Source organism: Odontesthes bonariensis, chromosome 3, assembly GCF_027942865.1.
Source record: "Odontesthes bonariensis isolate fOdoBon6 chromosome 3, fOdoBon6.hap1, whole genome shotgun sequence".
Lineage (NCBI taxonomy): Eukaryota > Metazoa > Chordata > Actinopteri > Atheriniformes > Atherinopsidae > Odontesthes > Odontesthes bonariensis.
Window position 1 is genome coordinate 38,301,689 of NC_134508.1, and position 21,602 is coordinate 38,323,290.

Consider the following 21,602-nt stretch of genomic DNA (forward strand, 5'->3'; position numbering starts at 1 on the left):
TATTCATTTCAAATAGAAACTGTGTGGTTTCTTTTGAGTTTGAAGATGTTATAATGTGAAAAATCCCAGCAGCTTTGTGAAAATGTAGAAACATACAGTATATAGAAGGTGTGTGATGGTTCTCATGGTAAGCGTTTGAACTTACATTTGTCAAGTTGATTCTTTTCTTTCCATTACACATTTATTTGTCATCAGTCATAAATCTTCCTATATATATGTACTCCCTTGGTATGACCCGAGAAATATCAAAAAGTCAACAAAATTTCTAACGTAATTTCATTTTAAAATGTATATCTTATGCTGAATATATTTGGATTAGCCTATATGCAAGGTTTTGATATATAGCTCCTAATTTTCTGTTTCTAAATTTAAACAAAATGGAAGTTTTTTCTTTGGACCTGAGCGCTTTAGGAAGAAATAGTTTCTCTGTATACTTACTCTAGATGGCATTCCTTTGGCTTCTAGTGCTATAGTTGGGAACCTTGTAGTTTGGACCACGATCTACACGTTGACACATGTGTAAAACAGGTTTCTAGCCTTCCTTCACCTTCATATTAATTTTAAAATTAGGAACATCCATTTGTTTAACATGCATTTGTTACTTCAAAATTGGATGACTGTAAATCTTTATTATTCTCTGAAAAGCCTCCATCTGATCCAAAATGCTGCAGCCAGAGTTCTGATGGGGACCAGCAGAACTAAGAGAACTCTCTACCTTTAAGATCAGGCTTAAAAATTTCCTTTTTGATAAAGCTTACAGTTAGGGATTGCTCAGGTGACCCTGAAACATCCCATAGTTATGCTGGGGGCCCTCCCATGATGCACCTCTCCTCACTCTGCTCTCTTTACTCTCCGTTTACATATGACATTATTGTTGTCATTAAATTGTGTTTCACTTTCTCAGCAGGTATCCCTGTCCTGGTGTTATGGAGCTTGTTGCCACCTCTTTCCCTTTTTTTAATTGCTCTGTATGAATTGGATTAATTTAAAATTTATTGGATTGGATTTGATTGGATTACAATGATCTGGATTGTGATTGGCTCGATATGGACTGCATCTTTGAAGTGCCATGAGATGACATTTGTTGTGATTTGGCGCTATAAATAATATATATAATATATATATATATATATTATATTATATATAGAGACATAGATGAAACTGAATTTAACTGAACTGAATTAACCTGACTCACTTAGCATTCCCTGTTCATATCATCGTAGATGTTCTTTAAAACATTCATGAAAACGTCCATTAAATACAGGGGACCTTGGAAACCCTTGAGCTCTGCTCCAGATATTCCTTTAGTTATACATTTTTAAAGTTAGTTTTTTAATCAAACACCTTCATTTACTTACCTTGCTTGCAAGAAAGATAGTGTTGAGAAAAAATTGAAGATTATTTTTATTTGGGTCGCAAATTATCTATTGATGTAACCTTCAGCAACAGATACAGTATTTAGTTGCAAATGATCCACCGTGTCATGAAGGTTAAGCAGACAGTTGAAGTCAATCCACTCATTAATAATCTTCCTCTAGAATATTTTCTGTGGAAATTACCTGAGATTCATTGCACCACCAACTGCTTATCTGAGATCACTGCTTATGTCATCCCTCTGGCATTGTGTTGACACACGCCTGAATGCTGTTTTATAGAGGTGCTCACACCTGCTGATGATCACTTAATCAAGTCCATTTGATTAGTGGTTGTATTTACAGAAGTTCAAGACCTTGTAAGGACCTGATAGTTTTTTATATCTTGATATAAAAAGGCTGTTGAAAGAGGATGGACTTTAGTTTTCACATACACACGTACACACACTAAGTGACAAAACTATGATCAACAACTTTGATAGCTGTTGGTAAAGTGCTATAAAGCATAACAACATTATGACAACTTTTTTTTCTCTTATGTTAAAATTTGATTGACCCAAAAGAAAGTCCCTAAATGCGTATGGGAATATAATGTTAACATCAAAATAGAAATAAACGGACAAAACAGCACATTTGTATATATATATATAATACATCATTAATTTACCAATCCCATTTGTATAAAGTAATCCTGTCCTATTGAAAGAAATGATGCAGCCTATCTACAATGTCAGCAGCTTTCTTTATAACTTTCAGTGTCTCACGTGAATTATTGAACATGACACCTCTCGGACACTGCACACGGTTTATAGCAGTGCCGTACAGAGCAGCGAGTCTCCCTCCTAATGTGTTTAGCTTGTTCTGTGTGTTACTGGAAAAAAATTAGAAAAACATTCAGCCAAGTTTGAACATTTTGTCTTGTACCTTTTTCTGCTTATTCATGCCAGCAGGGTTTACCGCCATAAAGGGTGGGCTAGTTTCTTTTCGTAAATTATGTAAATGACACATTTTATTGTGCTTTTGAACTCCTGGAGCACATTTTCATGACTATATTGCTGCTTAGAAAATATATTATCGGATCTGGGTTTTAACTGTGTGCTTTATTTGTGTTTTTATGTCTCTCTGTCTCCAGGGAGTTTTTCCTGCCAGCTACATTCACTTGAAGAAAGCCATCGTCACCAACCGAGGGTAAGTTTTGAAACCTGCACGCTGTGCCATGCACCATTAAAGTTACCCCATCTGTGAAACCTCTGTGCTTCGCTATTTTACTATTTTAATTAGAAGGACTCAAAATTGTCAATGAAAACCTATAGTTTAAAATGGCTTACACCATAGATTAAGTACTGCAGGTAATGTACTGTAAAATGTAACATTTTGATTCTTTGCCAGTTACATCAGTACCAAGGCCAGTTCAATCTTAAATCAATGTTTGGTTTGGGCAGCCTTCTCTTATAAAGCTACTTGATTATTGGTTTGTTCCTGCATATTGGAGAGCTTGCTTCAGAGTTTCTGTGACTGTGGTCTGTGTTAGTGCCTCCCCTTTTTTTATGTCCACACTTACTCCATGTTGAGATCAGAGCTCCGCAGGGAGTACACTGTTGCAGGTTGTTTTGTTCTATTTATGGCTGAGAACTGTAAGGTTTCTGTTTGGGCTTATTGTCATGTGAGCTATCAGACACCTTCCTGGTGTTATTGCTTGATGGATAAGAATAAAAAATCCAAACTACCGAGAGTTTTTGTACCATACAGAAGGTTGAAAACTTGAAGTCCCTGCAATACTGATCTGATTATGTAGGATAAAGCTACACTGAACTGCTTTTGTCCACTGTACCTGTGGTAGTGCCACAGTGGAGTATTCTTTATTTTCAACCGTGCTGTGAAGCGTTTCTTTTCTTTTCTTTATTTGCTGCTGAATTCTTGTTTCATGGTGGGATCATTGTTTTGAGACCTGTTCTTTCTGAATAGGATTACTTTCTGTTTCCCGTCCACTCTCAATAATACACATGTTTAAACATTTGCATAATGATTGTAAATCAGGATTTTTTAAAAGAAAAAAAAAGTTCATCCCTATAATTAAAGGCAGGGAGAGTGAATTAATTGGAGTTAGTGAATCCTTAACGGTTTCAAGTTGGCCTCAGGGCGATGGAAAAAAAAATACTCAGAGTGAAGAGAGTTAGAGTATTTTATTGAATATAGGAAGATGATGCATGATGACAAATATAGTTATGACTATTAAACAAGTAGGTCTGAAAATGGCTTATAAACCACATGTGGGAGTTTTAGAGAGATGAAGAAAATGATGGTGTGTGTTACTTTTTTATTTTTAATCACACTAGCTTATGCATAATTGTTATCTCTCCACCTTTTTGGAGGACCTTCCAGTCCCTTCAGCTCACTTTGAGGATATTCGGATTGAGGAAACATCCTCACATCATTCTCGCACCTTAACAAAATGAAGCACCCGCAGCGCGTGAATGTGGTGGGATTTGAGTTAAATGAAAGATGATTATTCAACAAATTATGGATTTACCGTGCATTAACATAGCTTGAGTTTGTGTAGGTGCCGGCATGGGCAAAATAGGGTTTTGTATAGATATATCCAGTAGCGGCTCGTGGTCTGGAAAATAGGCGGGGCAGATGATCTGCGTTATCAAAATGCAAGCTTTTATGGAGCATACGCAATAGGCCAATAGTCTATGCAACCATACGCAAGGGGGGGGGAGGGGGGGGTGCGCACTCACATAAAAGTCATACAACAAACACAAAAGCCACGTGAAAATGAGCGAAGAGAAAGTTTGTGAAAGGAATTAATACTGCCTACGTTTCAATTAGAGGGAAACTTGTCGCAAAGCATTGCATCGCTAATTTCATGGCACAATTCAGATGCGCCTTGCTGGACTCGTGTTTTTTTGCCTTTTCCGAAAAATGCTTCATGTCACACACACCGACAGTGCTCCAACCTAAGCTAGCAGACAAGTAACCTACTGTACATGTACGAAGCTGTCAACACATTGTTTACTGTCTCAACATTGCTTTGCTCATCAAGCTAAGATATTTCATTAAATCACTCCCAGTTTCCCATTTTGCAAAGACTTCGATCACAATCACTTAAACTTTGTAAGATAGCAACTATAAAGTAAAATCTTTACCTACCACAAACGTGAATCCGGATTAAGCCAATATCCTTCATCAAATCCGACATAGTTATCCGTTTTATCCAACAAGTTTGTAGGGGAATTTAGCGGCACTGAAGTTCCCACTGGCTAGATGGGCGGAGTAATATTTCTTAAACCCTTTGAGTCCTTTCCATGTCCAGGGCAGATCATACACCTGCCCCAATAGCATCTATACAGGCGCGCTAAATGTTACATGATATTTTGCTACGTTGGGGCCTACAGTGATTCTGATTGGTAGAATGTGCTCGAGAGTTCTAAGAAGGGGCGGCGGGGCCGGGCTTAGCTGAGGGCAGACCAGGCATCTGCCCTGGCCAGTGGCCATAGATCTAACGTTAAGCAGCCACACTGGAGGTAGGCTATATTTCAGCGAAAATAAAAACAGATTCCACTCGCAAAGTCCGTCACAAGCCACAATATGGTGTAATACGATTCCCACTGTGATTGAAGTTGAAATAAATATTTTATCTATAATTTATAATTATCTATATTTTATCTATAAAAGAAAGGTTGGGGTGTGGAAGGCCGGGCTCTGCCCATCCTGCCCAAATACAGCAGCCGTGGCTGCATATATATATATCTATACATATCCCTATTTTGTGAATTTTAAATGCTTCCTGTTACTCTTAATTGAGATGTGAAGATTTCAGAAGGTTAATTTTTAATTCAATATTTATTTTTTGTCAAAGTTAAACATGATATGTGACACTGTACAACTGTTTCAGATAAATACAGTACAGGTATTTCAAATTAAGATCCTATATCTGACCGGTCAACTGTTTGCTCTCCAGCAGCGGTTGTCTCTCTTGCTGTTCGTGAGCTCTTTCCCGACGTCTCAACTGATGTAGACATCCCTCACACACGTAGCAAACTCACTCAGTTCCTTACATGTTGCTCTGAACTCGCTCGCTTGCTTCAGTGAGGAGGTGCCGCTCTCTTTATTAAACATTGACCGGGAACACAACTACGACACATATGTGCGTGTAAAGATTGTCTATTGTGACAGACATCGCACTCTAACATCAACTAATCAAAAGAATGCTTCAGGTACTCAAAACGATTAGTGGTAATCCCTGTCTTTGTCGGAACATGTGCTCGACATAACACACTACTCGGTTTCGTGTCGGACTTCAAAAAACCAAAATACTGCACACCACTGAACTTTTCGGGCCCTTCTTATCAACAATGTCATGCCTTTGGCTGTTTCTTCCGTCGTTTCTTCCGAGGGAGCACTCATTTTCTTTTTTTATATGGCTGCAGCAGCACAAACAAACAAACACACTACGACCAGCTGCTGGCGTGGCTCAATTCCAGCCACGTGATTGGTTCAGCGCGGCGCATCTCTCGTTGTCATAGGCTATTCCTATTGTCTAAAATTTACGAATGTAATCTATCGAAGTACATCGACCATGTTTAATATCGCTATCGATATAAGTTATACCTCGATAGCTATCGTTATCGTTTTATCGCCCAGCCCTATTCAGATCCCAAACACATATCAAAATGTTTATAATCTAGTCTTCTCCTGGACATGACATTTGAAAGATACACCCTCAAACATCTGCCTCACAGTTCACCAATTCTGAACAAGCAACTGACTAATCACAGCAGACTGGGTCTTTTGGGAGGAAGCTGAATCTGAAATCTAATTATGAATCTGTAAATGAGGGTAACATGGGTTCTGTAAAGCAGTGTTTTATTCAAATGAATGGCTCTTGATCAGGCCACTGCAGAGCTTGATGACGAGTTGATCATTTGAATCAGGTGAGCTGGAGGAGGGAAACATCGAAAACATGCAGGGCAGTGGGTCCCGAGGACCGGAATTAAGATACACTGCTTCAAAGGCTGCTGTTTTATTTTTTGTTGCAGTGCTCATAAGGCTTATTAGAAAGCCATCTCCTACAAATGTACAAGTGCTCCATTAGTGCATCACTCTGCACAGGAACTTACTTAGTGGTCTAGTCTAAAGAACTATGATGATAATAGTAATGATAATTAACAATGATCTGTGTATGAAAGAAGAACTGTAAGAACCACTTGCAGTAAACACTGGATAAGAGACCAGCGACCTCTTATCTTTATCTTTTTCTTAAATTTATCTCTTAACTTTGATCTTTTTTATCTGTTTTTGTTAAGTTTTCCAGGCCAGCATCACAAGGTGAATCCTGGGGAGACACCTGTGTGCTGCAGCCTCTAACAATGTTATGAAGAACCCTTTGACAGCTGTCTCCTTCTCTACAGAGTACATCCACTCACAGAGCTGACTTTTATAGACATCAGAGAGCCTCACCTCCACACTTTCAGGATCACACCTAAAGACACCAAGAAAGCTGTCGACACACATACACAGCCCACATTCAACTGTAAGACTGACAGCAACCTGCAGACTGTACAGACACATACAAGGAAAAGGATTCTGATGTAACACACACACACACAGATCTGAGAAAATAAATCAAATTTGATTAACAAAATTAACAAACTTCCTTCTGTCAGTCCTGTGTTGGTTTTCAACAGTTTAAAAGTTGATGCTTTAATTAGGCTGTTTGGCATATATTTAATGCATGCAGACATTGCAAAAGAAGTGATTATGCTCAGGAAAAGGGATTGATTTTCCGAAATCACAAGATGACTCCACTTGCTCCCTGCAGTGAATGTGTTCTTCATTTAAAAAGTCACATAATTGGTTGTTCATTCATTGCTGTGAACCATGTTTATATTTTGTTTGTATGGGTGATTAGAGGCCATCAGTGGTCTCTCCACTGTTTCTCGAAAACAGACTAATAAAGGTCAGCAGATCAGCAAAATCCTCAAGTGGGTCAGTTGGAAAAAACTAGGGCTGGGCAACGATTAAAATTTTTAATCTAATTAATCACATGATTTCCCTGATTAATCACGATTAATCGCATTTGTACGCAAAATCCAAAAATGAATCCAAAAGTAGTGTATAGCTTTTAGCTTTTATTTTTATTTTAAATGTACTGCCATATGAATGAAAGTGCCATAACATTTGTTGTGCAAACACACTTTTAACATCAGCATCTTTCTGTAGTTTTTATGTAGAAGCCTCGCTCCACTGTCTGTTTCCTTTAATGACTTGCTGCTATCAGTTGTGTGTTTTGCCTTTAAGTGATATTTTAGACTGGAACTACTACGGTGAGAAGACAATTCAACTTGGCAGTGTTTACAGATGACTTTGGTTCTGTTGACTCCGCCGTCTGGAAAAACTTTAAAATGAAAATGGCCAAGTACCCGTACCTTTCTCCATGTTTGGTGGATCCTCCAATTACTTTCTTTTCTGGTTCCACAGCAGACAGCAACAGACTTTTAGAAAATAAAAGCCTGTGAGCAACAGACTTTTACAATACTTAAATAAATAATAAAACAGGGGTGGTCCGTGGCGTAGTGGGTTGAGCAGGCACCCCATGTACAAGAGGCTATAGTCCTTGCTGCAGCTGGCCCCGGTTCGAGTCCTGTATCAGATGCCCAGTGCTGCATGTGGTTCCCCCTCTCTCTGACCCCTGCTTCCTGTCTCTCTGAACTTTCCTATCCATTAAAGGAACAAAAGCCCCCCCCCCCCAAAAAAAAATTCTTCTTATTTTTTTTTTTTAAATGATAATAATAATAATAAAAAAAAAACCTGCGTTAATGCGCGATAAAATATTTATCGGCGTTAAATAATTGGCGAGTTAACGCGATAATAACGAGTTAACGCGCCCAGCCCTAGAAAACACACATATTTATTCATTTATTAGAATATTAAGCAGTTGCCAGATTAGCTGTGTTACATGTACTTGCAGATCAACAACATTATTTGGTGAATATTATTGCTGAATTTGTGAGGTTGGTAAATTACTTTTACTTGTGTTCATCTTCCACTAAATTCTGATATGCTGAGATGTTTATATGTGAAAGAATCTTCTTACAGATTTTACCAGCTATTCACATCAAAGATTTCAGACTTGAGATTATAAAGATCGATGATGCGGTACAGATTTGGTTCATGTAACATGTACCACAAGTGAAGCTTCTTTTTCTTACTGTAAGAACACTGAAGTAAAGCGTTATGGTGTGTAGCTGATTACACAATGCTCATCTGCTCCTATTAAGGCCAATGAAGATAAGTGACCGCTGACCTATATTTTACACTTAGAGTAGGTTAATGTTGGCATCTGGAGTTTGATGGCTTCATCTCTCATGCCTCCTTTATGTGCCTAAAGAAACGGGAGCATGTGTGTTTTGTTAAGGCGTAACAGAGACAGAAGCAAAAACTTCTCACAGGCATTTTTCCATATTATATGAAGTCTCCCTTGTAAATGTATTTCTTCTTTTTGGCACAATAATTTTTTTGTAAATTGTGTTTTGAGCTTTTTTTAAAAAATTATTCTATCAACCATTTTGATTTTTTTCCACTGCTTTGAAAATTCAAAGGACAAGTATGGAACAAGGCCAGTGTCACAACAAAGAGAAACCTCTTAAGAAATGTATTGTTTCAATTCATCCTGAGCCGCTGAAGGACCAAGCGGCCTGTAGCTTATCATCAGACATTATTTGCACGGCTTGGTTTTTCATTTTGTGATCTTCAAATATTGCCTTGATCATTTCAAATAATGTTTTACCTAAATAAAACAAAGTTGCACGATGTGCATTTATGTTAAAAACTAAATATTCTTTAAATCACCATCAAGTTGTTTCATTTAGGGTCAACTGTAAATGAACAAAAAAGCTTTCAATTTTACCATGTCAGGCCCATTAATATGCATAAAAAAGTACAAACAAAATCGTACTTTAAAACCAGTCAGAAGCACATAGTTTTAGGGTTAACAAACTTCTCTAGTGTTTCTTTAAAGCCTCGTATCTGCAGCAAGTGTAGGCAGTGGGGACGATCAGTGTTGTGGTAATTGCTACACGTTTGATCTGGTCTCTGGTCTGAAAGGTCAAGTCAGAAAGGCCATTGATTAAATTTTAAGATAGTCTGCATAGTCTCGATTTCTCTGATGTCCTGTCGTCATAGCTGGAGATAAGATTCAGACTAAAACAGAGGGCGTTTGGTGTGTCGGGGACTTTCAGCTGTAGGAAGTTGTAAATATAAAAAAAACCTAAGTTGAGAGATTAAGTAGAGCTGATGCAGTTTTATGGACTTCCAGTCAGAAGTCAAAACGTCCAGTCGTCTAGGTGCAGAGAATGCAACCCTAAGTGCTTGTTGTTGTTGATGTGCTTATTTTGACGTCCATCTGTTGCTGAGTATATATAAAATCTATTTTGCAAAACGGTTCCTGCACTAAATTTATTTTGATAATTTGTACTTGAAAATTACATCTTTAAAGCTGTAAGCACAGCTGTGGGCTGTAAATATTTTGTGATACAAACGAAAAACACAAAAAAAGCTGCTTTTGAGAATGTGAAAGTAGTGACAGAAAGTGTGTTTAAGAATGAAATGTTTGCACAGGTAACAAGCAGGGGTCATATATAAGAAGAGACAGCTGGAATGGAGGAGATGAGAATATGAGTAGCTGGAGACTGATGGAGGACAAAAATGCAGAGAGCAGTTTAAAGAGCAATAGTAGGACACATAATTGTGTATGATCAGAGTGAATATGGATGCACTTTTATACACAAAAAAAAGAAAACTAGAGTAAACAGTAGACTGGCAAAGTGAAAGAAAGCTGAATGAAATCTGGAGATATGAGGGCAAAAGTAAGATTTAGGATCAGAGAAAAGAATCGAGGAAGGTAAGGAGGGAGAATTGTTGGAGGTTGGGAGAAAATAGGGAAAAAAAGAAGAAAGCAAAGACAGAAAATAGAAAAAGGTAGGAGAGGAATAGAGTAAAGAAACATCTTGAGCATAGGAAAGAACTAGGGGGAAAAAATCTAGGAGGAAAGGAGTGGGAGCAGTGAAACAGAGATTAATGAGAATTGGCTCAACATGGAGAAAAAAAATTGAAGATCAGTAAAGAGAAGAGAACGGGAAGAAGAACAGAAGGAGGGAGGGAATATAGAAGGGATAGAAGAAGAGGGAAAGCATCTAAGACACAAGTGTAACTAATGTGGGTGAAATCACCAGGCGACCGGCAGCTACTGCTCAGCGGGAAGATCAGCTAATCTGGCACACTGGCTTTTATTAATTAATCAGCTATAAAAAAAAGAGAGATATGGAGGGAGAGGAAATGGAAGATGTGAGACGCAGCGTTAAAAAAAATTCAGAGAGGGAGGAGGGAAATTGTGGTATGAGATGAGAGGGTAAATATAGAGTGAGGTACACTCATATTTCTGACTCCAGGGCTGAAACAGTGACTCAGCTTTTAGTTTTAGCCAGCATCTCCCCTGTGGTCAAAATATGTGTTTGGGCAGCTAGAAAAACAAAAAAAAAAGAAGTAGAGAGTTACTGCATAATGATGTGTTAATGTACTGAAGAGACCTGACGTCCTCTGAGGTTCAGCTGGTTCAGTAATGTACTCATCTTAGCAGCTTGGCCCATAAAAGTCTGGAAAATATGTCATCAAGTTAGTTGTTTTTTATACAGTTCTGCAGCTGTATAAACAATAAAATAGCAAATACTGAATTCATTCTTTTGTATGAGGTCTAAGCATAGTTTTCTTGGTCCTGGCCCATCAAAGTCTGGACTGGTTCTAATCTCAGTACACTCTGGTCTTGGTTAAGGCAGCCTTGATAACAAAATTATTGCACACACCAAATGTATTTTATTTATTTTTTTATTGAAATAGTTATGAGATTATGTAATTACTCTTTGGTTTACAAATTGTTTTTGAGTAGAGGAAGTTCTTCTGTGGTTCACTGGACTGTCACTTTGAAATACAAATAAAAACAATTCACTTTAATTCACTGTTGTTGAAGCCGAACTGAATGAAACTCAAGACAATAGATTAAGTTCCGCTGGTGAAAAACAAGGTCAACCATGTGGATGTTCACTCCCTCTGTTAATTATTTGTATTTGTGTGGTGCTTTGTGAGTCACATGATGGTTAACATAACCGGCTGTGAATAAATCTGGCCTTGTTTTTTTTTCTTTTGTTTTTTCTTACAGGCCACATGAGACTGTTGTGCCTCTGGAAGACCCCATTGTTACAGAGGTGACATCAACACTTCAGGAATGGGCTTTACTGTGGAAGCAGCTCTATGTGGTAAGCATCAGAGAATGTTTGTCTTCATGTTTGTAGTTCTGCTGCAGTTGATAACAACATATTCAGCCTATAAAAGGCTGTATATCCTGTTATAGTGTAAAAAGTACAACTGCCTATTCTAGACATTTGAAAAATTTCAAAATAAAAGAGCTTTAAAGTAATTACGAGTGACTGGTTTCACTCTGACACACACACACACACACACAAAATACTGTTTTCAGTTAAAATGGAGGAATCGTCCTTCAAACATTGTCGCTGTTTGTCTCTTTCCTGAAAGGCAGGTGTCATTTCCTTCCAACTTAACAGAATGATAGCGGTTGTCTATGCTGCTCACCTATGTCACAAGCCTTTTCATTGCTGCAAAACTGTATTTGACACTCAAACCTTTGCATTTGCAGTTCTAAAGCTATGAAACCAGTTCATCAGAGTTACTTTTGTTTCACAGATGATAAGACTTCTGATGCTTCTGGGGTTCTTGTTTGTCCCTTAATGTCCCACTTAATTTCCTGAGATCACAGTTGCTGGTCGCTGGATGTCAAAGACGTTCAGTAATGGTTATGTCAATTGGAAGTCTAATTGTCAGCATGTCACTCACTGGGACATGAGGTGTTTTCACTCACTCATAGCTCAGCTACTAAGATTTATATGGAGCCATTTGCACTGAAATATTTTTCAGGCAAAAGTTGATTTCTTTCCCTTCTTTGTTTTGCCATACATATTCAAAGTAACTCGATTTGCATGATGCTGCATATATGTACTCAAACCTGCTAGTTACACAGTTTGCTTTCTTTAGTTAAGCTTGTGCATTGTTTTCTCAGAACTCGTGTCCATAAAGACAGATAATTAGGGTTCCATCAATTTGGTCCCAGTGTTTTTCAGCCAATGCCCAACTTAGAACTTTTTTTCTTTTTTTTTTGGCAGCCAAAGTTCTGGCTCCAACACAGAAAAACTGGTGCTACAGCAGCACCAACTCTTTGTTGGGCCAGAACAAAGAACTGTTTAAATCAGAGGATGGGGGCAGAGTTGTGTTGACCAACTAAGAAGTTGCAATCACCATGATTAAAAATCCAGACCCAGTGAGGCATCTGGTCTGCTTAGTTCAAGAGAAAATGTGAATGCAACATTTACAACTGCCTTTTTCAACTAGATTTATAATCACTGTTTGCAGCTAGATTGCAGCATTGACCATGTTTCGATGTCTCCAGCTAGTGTTTACAGATCTTGCTATAAAAGGGATGTATAGATCCAGTTTACAATGTGATTTTGAAATACCAGTCAATGTGTTGAAATACTAGTTAATGTTGCAGAGAACCTCATGAAAACAGACAGTTGTTTGAAGCAGTATTTAAAAAAAAAAAAAAATCAAAATCAAATTTATTTATATAGCACATTTCATGTACAAACAGTTCAAAGTGCTTTACATAAAATAAAAGCATTGCAGCAGGGAGTGCAAAAAGCATTAAAAATACATAAAAGAATATACAAAGAAACAAATAAAATCATTTAAATGAATTTAAAAACAGGCAACAGTCTAGATAAGTTAAAAGATATTTCATGCATAGACACATGAGAACAGAAATGTCTTTAACCTGGATTTAAAAATGTCTACATTTGGTAAAAGTTTAATCTCCACTGGCAGTTTGTTCCACATTTATGAACTAGACTGATGATTTTTTAGACATTTATTTGTAGAGGCAATTTACAGACACTGGGATCTGTGAAGATTAACGGTTTCCCTGCACTGTGGTCCTCTACAGAAACTCAGGTACACTAAAGGGAGATTTGAACATGTATTGGTATAGATCTTTAAAGTGACCTTATGGTGTGTTTTTCTGACTGTGGAAAATCAAGCCATTCATTATTGAACTGGCTCTGTCACCCAGCACTGGAACCACTTTGGTCAAGCTGGGTAAAGAGTGTGGAGAACTAGTAACTTGCCCAAGCCTTTTGCCTCTACAAAACTGTACAGCAGATGTCCTGAACCCACAGGTCTAATCTTTGAAACCATCTTGAAGATTTCAGTAGAATAAAACACATTAAAAAAACACACAAAAAGAACATATCTGACAGCTTTTGAAAAGAGCAGGTGTTGCCTCGCGTGCGTGAGGTCTTAACTCCAGTTAAAGAAGGGTTTTCTTTGTGGTTTGGGTGACAGTGTACTTTATAAAAGACATTTGGTTCCGGCTTTGTCTTTCAACAATAGTTTTGCATGTGAAGCTGAAGTAACCATTAGTGTTATACAAACACAAATTAGAAATTAGAGTTTTGTCTTTTTTTTTCTTTTTCTCTCAAACTCAAGCTTTTCCACTCCACCTTCTTCCTCATTGGGACTTTTATACATTTATATATTGTAACCTCTGTCTGCCTTGATTTATGTCCTGCAGACCTCTCACTTTATAGATCAACTTAAATGTGCAAGAGGGGGCACTACTTGATGAATCTGACATAGATTTAAGTCTGATGTAAGCATAACTGTACATTTATTGTAATCCGACGAATCAATTTAACAGCCCAGATCCTCCCAAGTGGAATTTTCTCTTTTTTTTTAAATATTTTCCTTCTACTTAAAGCTCATATCCATAACCAAGGAAATATTGTGAGCCAGGTGGGCGACTTTGCTCAGTCGTGGGTTTACATCGTACTCAGCATACCAGTCAAAATGCTGAATGTCTGCATATCAGTTCACATCTAACCAAGATAAATTCAGTTGGGATGTTTCCAAGATATGCCCGACTGTGCTGAAGGATTTAAGAATCAGTCAATCTTTGCACAATACAATATTGTAATGAATTTACATAAAATAGTAATATTCCTAGACCTCTCTTCACATGTTCTTATCCCCAGGAGGAGGATGCATGAGACACCCAATATTTCTCCTCTGGGAGAAGTTCAAGACTTGAATCAGGGCTAAAATACATCTTACACCGGTTGTGATTGAAAACGGAGGGAAAGAAAAATGAGACCACTCACTAAGTTTTCCAAAATTGCCTCACCTCCAAAATTGCTCCATCTCATCCACTCCATTCTGCTATAACATCAGCCTAAAATAAAGTGGATAGAGGAATACTCATTTCTACCCGTCTTTCCTCCATTTCTGGGTGAATCGCTCTGCTCCGGCCGGCTGATCAAAGAACACCGGCAGCAGCGATAGTCTGACATTCTGCCGCACTTAATATAATTCTTGCTTTACCTTTTCAAATGTTAATGAGCAAAGTTATTTCCAAAGTCATCATAGTAATACATGCTTCAGAAAATATGGGACATCATAGGCAAAATTATAGTGTATCTTACAGTCGGCTAGATTCAGTCTGTCAAAGCTGCAAGTGGTAACCCTGACCTCCCTAACATTAAGGAGTTGCTGTCAGTTCATATGGAACAGACTTTTTCTTCCACTCTATTTACTCTTGATCTAATCTCTTTTTCTTGCTTATAGGCCATCCGTCTTCTTTTCTTTTCTATTATTTTTCAGTGTCATTTATTATATGATTGGAAATCCATCTGTACCTACATGAAAGGAGGAAAAAGACTCGGTGATTGAAGCCTTGTTGAAATCTAAATCTGTCACTGTCCCTCGTCTTCTGTATCTGTTCTGAGGGCTGTGTTCATCACTCATCTTCCTCATGTCCTGCCAATCCTGTCACTCCACGCTTTTATTCAGAGTTAACAGACTTTTGTCTTTGCTCCCTGCCAGAGTTGAAGGGATGAAAGACAAAACTGTCATTGTCGGGTTCTGCATGAAACATTTTCTATTTCCATCCTGACAGACCTCACATTATTGTCCTGTTAATGCTGCTGTAAATTCAACAACAAGAAATGATAATGCTTTGTCTGAATGGATGATGCTAAAAAAGGTAGATACTTAAGAGGAATTGTCTGTCATTGTACCAATACACTCTAAGCACACATGTTGACAAGAAATGCTAAGAAAATGAACTGAAGCGTGATGAAGATGCTGACATTAAAGATGACGACTTGGGCATCCATGATACTGTTGCTGGCTCACCATTTATTCTCACTTGGACCACTTTACATAGTTACTATTCACTTTATATCAGTCACGGCTCACAAAATCCACAACTTTTAGAGATGGCCTGATCTAGGCTTCTTGGCATAACAACTTGGTCCTTGTCAAAGTCACTCATATCCTTAGAGTGCTTTTTTCATACTTTGAGCACATCAGCTTTAATGGCCCTGTCACACTGTTGCGTATGAGAGAAGCGTATGAGTTGCGTATGAAAATTAATGATATAATTTTCATACGCACAAAAAGTCCTTGAAAATAAAGAATTGTGCATATACTTACCGTATTGAACCTATGAGTAGCGTATGAGTAGTTTATCGTCAGCGTATTGACAGTGTATGGACAGCGAATGTTAGCAAATGTCAGCGTATGGCCAGCGTATGTCAGCGTATGTACAACGTATAACCAGCGTACTCTGCGTACGACTAGCGTATGAGTAGCATATGAACTGCGCATGCCCAGCGTACGTTTCAACGCGCCTGTATCAGCAGCCTTCATCTCTCGACACATTCATCTCGATCATGCCTCCCAAGAAGCAATCGTCGTTTGCCCGGGCCCTGGGCCGAGGAAAAGGCAAAAAAACACAAGAATCATTCTCACCCAAACCTGCTGAAATGCCTGATGCACCTGCGGCTGATGAGTTACATGCTTCTGAGCGATCAAGATCCCCAACTCCTCCTCCTGACCGCTCCCGTGAATCGTCGGCTGCCTCAGATATGTCAGTTGCCGCCTCCATCTCCGCCCGTCTGGCTGATGACAAGGGGAAAAAGAAGAAGAGAGCCAAAAAGAACCCCTGCAACATCAGTATCGCTGAGGAGGAGCTGATGCTGGAGTTTATAATTGATAACCCTGTGCTATGGAATGTCAAGATGACAGATTACAGGCGTAAGGACAAGAAGAACAAGATCTGGGAAGACCAGGCCCAGCTGATGGAGAAGACAGTCGACACCCTTAAGGGCTGGTTCCGGTCATTGCGTGACACCCACACACGCCTTGACAAGAAGAGCGGTGCTGGTGCCCCAGACCTGACCTGACAGAGGGAGCAGTCGATCCTCTCCAAGTTTGGCTTCTTGAAGACGGTCACTCGCCACCGTCCAGAGCCCCTCCAGAGTGTACGTATACAACAGTTCTAATTTGCGATTGACCACTATTATTCGAATCCCATGAATAATTTTGAAATAAATTCCATTTCTTGATTTAAATCATATTTGCTTTCATTGTTGCATTCATTTTACTTATAATTGTGTTATTTTGTCTTTGCAGGTGAAGGCAACCATCCAACAGCACAGGGGAGACCTTGATGCTGCAGAGACTGCCTGCGCCGAGCTTGAGGTTGACCTAGATGAGCTAACCCCTACACCCTCATCTACCTCTTCATTGTCACGCAAGCGGCCTAAGGACCCGGACAGCGCCCTCCTTGAGTCCCTACAGAATAGAATGGTTGAATCCGGCACCATCCTCAAGGGCCTCGCCAAAGCTGAGCAGCAGCCCATCACAGCCCGAACAGCCTTTGCCAACTACGTCAGAGACAGCCTGGTTACCATGCGCTATAAATACGCTAGCTGTACGGTACACATGCCAACGTATGGCAACTTATGTCCAGCGTTCTCGACCTATCAGTAACGTACCTATATCGTACCTCTAGCGTATTCAGCGTATGCCTAGCGTATGCCTAGCGTATGCTTAGCGTATTAACCATACGCTCGCATACGCACAAAAGTTTTGAGCATGTTCAAAAATTTATTTCTGCCTCAGCGTATTCCAACGTATGCCAGCGTGCTTGAAACGTATACAACCTATGCCTAACGTTCCCCTAGCGTATGTCAGCGTATACCAGCGTATGAGTGATAATTTTCATACGCTGGCATACACTAGTGCCATACGCAACAGTGTGACAGGGCCATAAGAACTGAATGTTCAGTGGCTGCTTTTAGGAAATATTGAAACAGGATAATCAATGTTATTCAGTTCACCTGACATGTAGTCAGATTAGCATATCTGTATTTGTCTATTTGTGTGACTGAGGGAGAGCATTAGACAGAAAGATTGTTCTAGGACTGAGGGTAACATGGATATGTTTATCTTAAAATCTGCCCCTCATTTTGACAGCATCACATCTCTTACTTTGTGACTGCATCTATTATGGTTGTGATGCTAACATGAAATCATCAGTAATTATCTAATATTCTTTATTTAAGTATGGTTATTAAAAGATTTCAGAAAACACGATGCATCACAGCCCTCTGGTTATGGAGCTGCTTAGCTGCAGACCAGTCAAAGGGAAAAAGCTCTCCTATGTTCATCACAAAAAGTGTCTAGAGTGGACACAAAAGCTGCAGAATTGGACTACAAAGCAACAAAAAGTTTGTTGAATTATCTGTGCCTTGTTCATCTAGGGAAGAGATGGCAGCAGGATGAATGATTGGAGAAAAGCAAGCTGGCAGAGGCAGTGTGATGCTCTGAGCCAAATACAACTGGGAAATACTGACACATTATATTGTTTACACCTAAACATGGTTTTGGAACATTTTCACAATTTCCTTGACAGTGGTATTCCCTCGTGGCGGTGGCCTCTTTTAGTAGTAAAATGAGGCATGATGAACAAGGCAAGGCATTCAAGGCATTTACTTGGCCTTCAAATAACCTCAGACGCCAATCGAGCATTTGTGCTGGAAAAACTAGTTTTATCAACTGAGGTCCCCTCACAGCTTTCAGCTGATGCCGCAGAGTCAGGTCAGAGTCCATGTCTCAACAGGTCAGAGCTGTCTTGGGTGCACAAGGGGGCAGTATGCAATGTTAACACCTGTACGTGATGCTCACTCTTGTCCACCTTGAGTGTCATACAGTGACACATGATTGAACCCACAGATAAACACTGATGTACTGAATTCCCAGTCACTGGATCTTTTGATGGTGTTCAAGCTTGTAAATGTGACAAATGCAGCAGAGCAGAAGAGATGGGTGACACACATATACACACACACACACACACACACACACACACACACACACACACACACACACACACACACACACACACACACACACACAACACACACACACATTACACTTGCAGATTCACACAACACCAGATATGCTCTTTGATGCATTTTATCAACGTGCAGTGCTGTGTCCTTCCTTCGCGAACACACATCTTGTCTTATGCTCTCACCGGTGTATTGTATGCATACCTTTTACATGCCGCCAAAGGCACTTTACACATTTCTGATGTGAGAAAGAGTGTCTGTGTGTGTGTGTGAGCAAGAGAGGAACTCTGAGGAAATACTGAATAGAAAAAGATAGTGTGAACCAAAGTTTGTGTTACAAGAACAACCACAGACAGTCGGTGGGAGACGGAATTTAGGACAGAATTAGAAATAAAAGAAAGTTCATCTGACCAGAAGATAAGGAAGACACAAATTCGATCCAGTTAGCAAACGGCTAAACTACATAAATATTTACTTGACTAAAAACAGAAAATACCAGAGAAGCAACTTCTTTTTCTTTCTTTTTAAGGTTCCAGCAATCGTTAAATTACACCCACTCTTATCAATAATATATATAATTATATCATTTGCTTCTGCTAAACAACTGTTGACTGGATTGCCACTACATTTCATCATTCATGATCTCCTTCAGCTGAACTGTACATTTGGTTTAGGACTAATTAACACATATCAACATGCACTAAGAGGTAAAACATTATCAAAGGTGGCCCAAATGATCAGCTTGTTAGTATTGTCAGTAAGAGTTAATAATTATGAAGTTCAAAGTATGGTAGACTCACACACAGCTGCTATTGTGGCTAAAGATGTTTATTTCATAATACGATGTTGCAATGCGATATTTAAATCTAAGCCATGTATTACCTTATCTACCTTTTACACCTTTGTAGTACTCCCTTTAATTAACGTTTCAGAATGAGAATGACTCGTCTCTTCCTTAATTCTACTTCATTGATTTCTGGTCCATTCTCTACATTTTTCCTTCTGTGTCATCTCTCAGATGATTTTAAAATAGATGGAATGGAATGTGTAGTTCTTTGTGTGTGTGTGTGTGTGTGTGTGTGTGTGTGTGTGTGTGTGCGTGTGTGTGTGTGTGTAGGCAGGATAAATGTGTGAACAAGAATAACAGACGAGGGGGAACAGTGACAACTGAACAATGATGGACGGAGGGATGTGGAGACGGGATAAATGTGAAAGGACACATTCCTTTGCTGTGAAATTTGAAGGCAAGATTGTGTGGATGTCTGTGTGTTGAAAAGTTGAGACTGAAGAGAAGAAGTACAGGAGGAGTGACTGGAGTGATGCTGTAGGAGGAGGAAGAGGATGGAGAATCTGTCCTTGTCCAGTTCTTTTAACTTTATAATTAAAACTAATTTTTCTGTTGCTGTGCTGAAGAATGGGAGGGAGAATACAGACCCACACTGGGGAGTTTATAGATGAAAAACACAGTTTGTACTTAATATGGGTAGAAGAAAAAAAATCTTGTTCAGTTTCACCAGATGTAACATTTTTATAGGAAATATGCTACTAATGCTTTTTGTCATTACTAATAAACACAGGAAGTTATTATTCTTCTAACCGGAGAAAGTAGTGTTTGATATTTTTAAATAAAGAGGAGTATCGAGCAGTGACTCGAGAAAACGATCCAAAGAAATGCCACAGTTTCACTTTTAATTGTACCAAAAAAAATACATTGATCAAAAAAGAAAGTGGGGTATATTTGCAGACTCACTATAATCTTATTAAAGATTTATGTAAAGTCTCTTTTTTTTGTGTGAACTTTTTAAGCAATGTGATTTTTTTTTAAGTAGATAATCAAAACATTAAGTCAAGATGTCACAAATTATGTCACAAAGTCTTTTAGAGCTGAGAATAAGTTGCCACCATGCAGGCAAACATAAAGCAAATACTGGGAGATATTTTTTTAAACAGAGAAACCGCTTCTTCATGACTTGACAAAGAGGATAGATTCAAAGCTCTGGACCTAAGCAAAGTAAATACTGTGAGATTCAAGCAAAAACTATTTTAATCTATGATCAGTGGTAGCAAAAAAATGTTTTGAGAAAAGCATTAAATTCTAGCAACTACTGCTCGTAGATTTCAAGAGTTAATTACGTGGGAGGCCATCCATGGCAGCAAATCTTGGTAAAAAGCAATTACAGATGTGTTAAGTCAATGTTGCTATCCTAACTTTAGACTAGATAAGTATTTGACAACTTTAATTTTCCCTCCAGATAGTAGAAAACTTTTTTTAACATGTTACACAATCAGAAAAATGTCAACATGTGGAAAATGTATATTTGGCGGTTTATGGCAGACCACAATGATGTATTGCTTTTTGATGACCGGTAGAGGTTGGAGCCCACTCTGCAGTGACATCCTGCACTTACCTTTAATGAATTGTGTTATTTCTCCTTGTCATCTCATGTTTTGGTTTCATACATGAACAAAAAAAATTACATCTCGAGAAAAACAGATAAACGGGATGAGAGAAAAACAAACGGTGAAACTGAGAGCGACACATTAAAAGGTGAAAAGCTCTGGAGGGAAGTGCATGCTAAATGTTGAAACATCACAAATTTGTTCAGGAGAAAGAAACATGCCAGTCGAGCTCATCCACATCATAATATCACACCTGACCCTTCTGAGGTGATTTTGAGTTTTAATAAACTAGGGGTATTGAGACTTCTCCATGCTACATGCAATAATAGTGAGCATAAAGACCTGTGAGCTCCCTAATAGCTATCAGGGCTTCCTGGATAACAGCCATGGCTGTCATGAGAGAGGTCATAGGAGCTGGTACTATTAATGTGTAAAATCTATAAACAGCTCAGTCATTTAACATGTACAAGATGCAACATGATGGAGTGAGAGAAAGATCAGAAAAAGA

General features: G+C 38.7%; 1 protein-coding gene across 5 annotated transcripts in view; it reads left to right on the top strand.

Annotated features, from left to right (window-relative positions):
- LOC142377541 (dedicator of cytokinesis protein 3-like) overlaps positions 1-21,602 on the top strand; it is a 224,270-nt gene that overhangs the window by 129,272 nt on the left and 73,396 nt on the right. For all 5 annotated transcript variants that reach the window (XM_075461759.1, XM_075461761.1, XM_075461760.1 and 2 more), the window contains exons 4-5: positions 2,506-2,561; positions 11,590-11,686. In XM_075461759.1, coding sequence (XP_075317874.1) covers positions 2,506-2,561; positions 11,590-11,686 — 153 coding nt within the window. The remainder of the gene's footprint in view (positions 1-2,505; positions 2,562-11,589; positions 11,687-21,602) is intronic.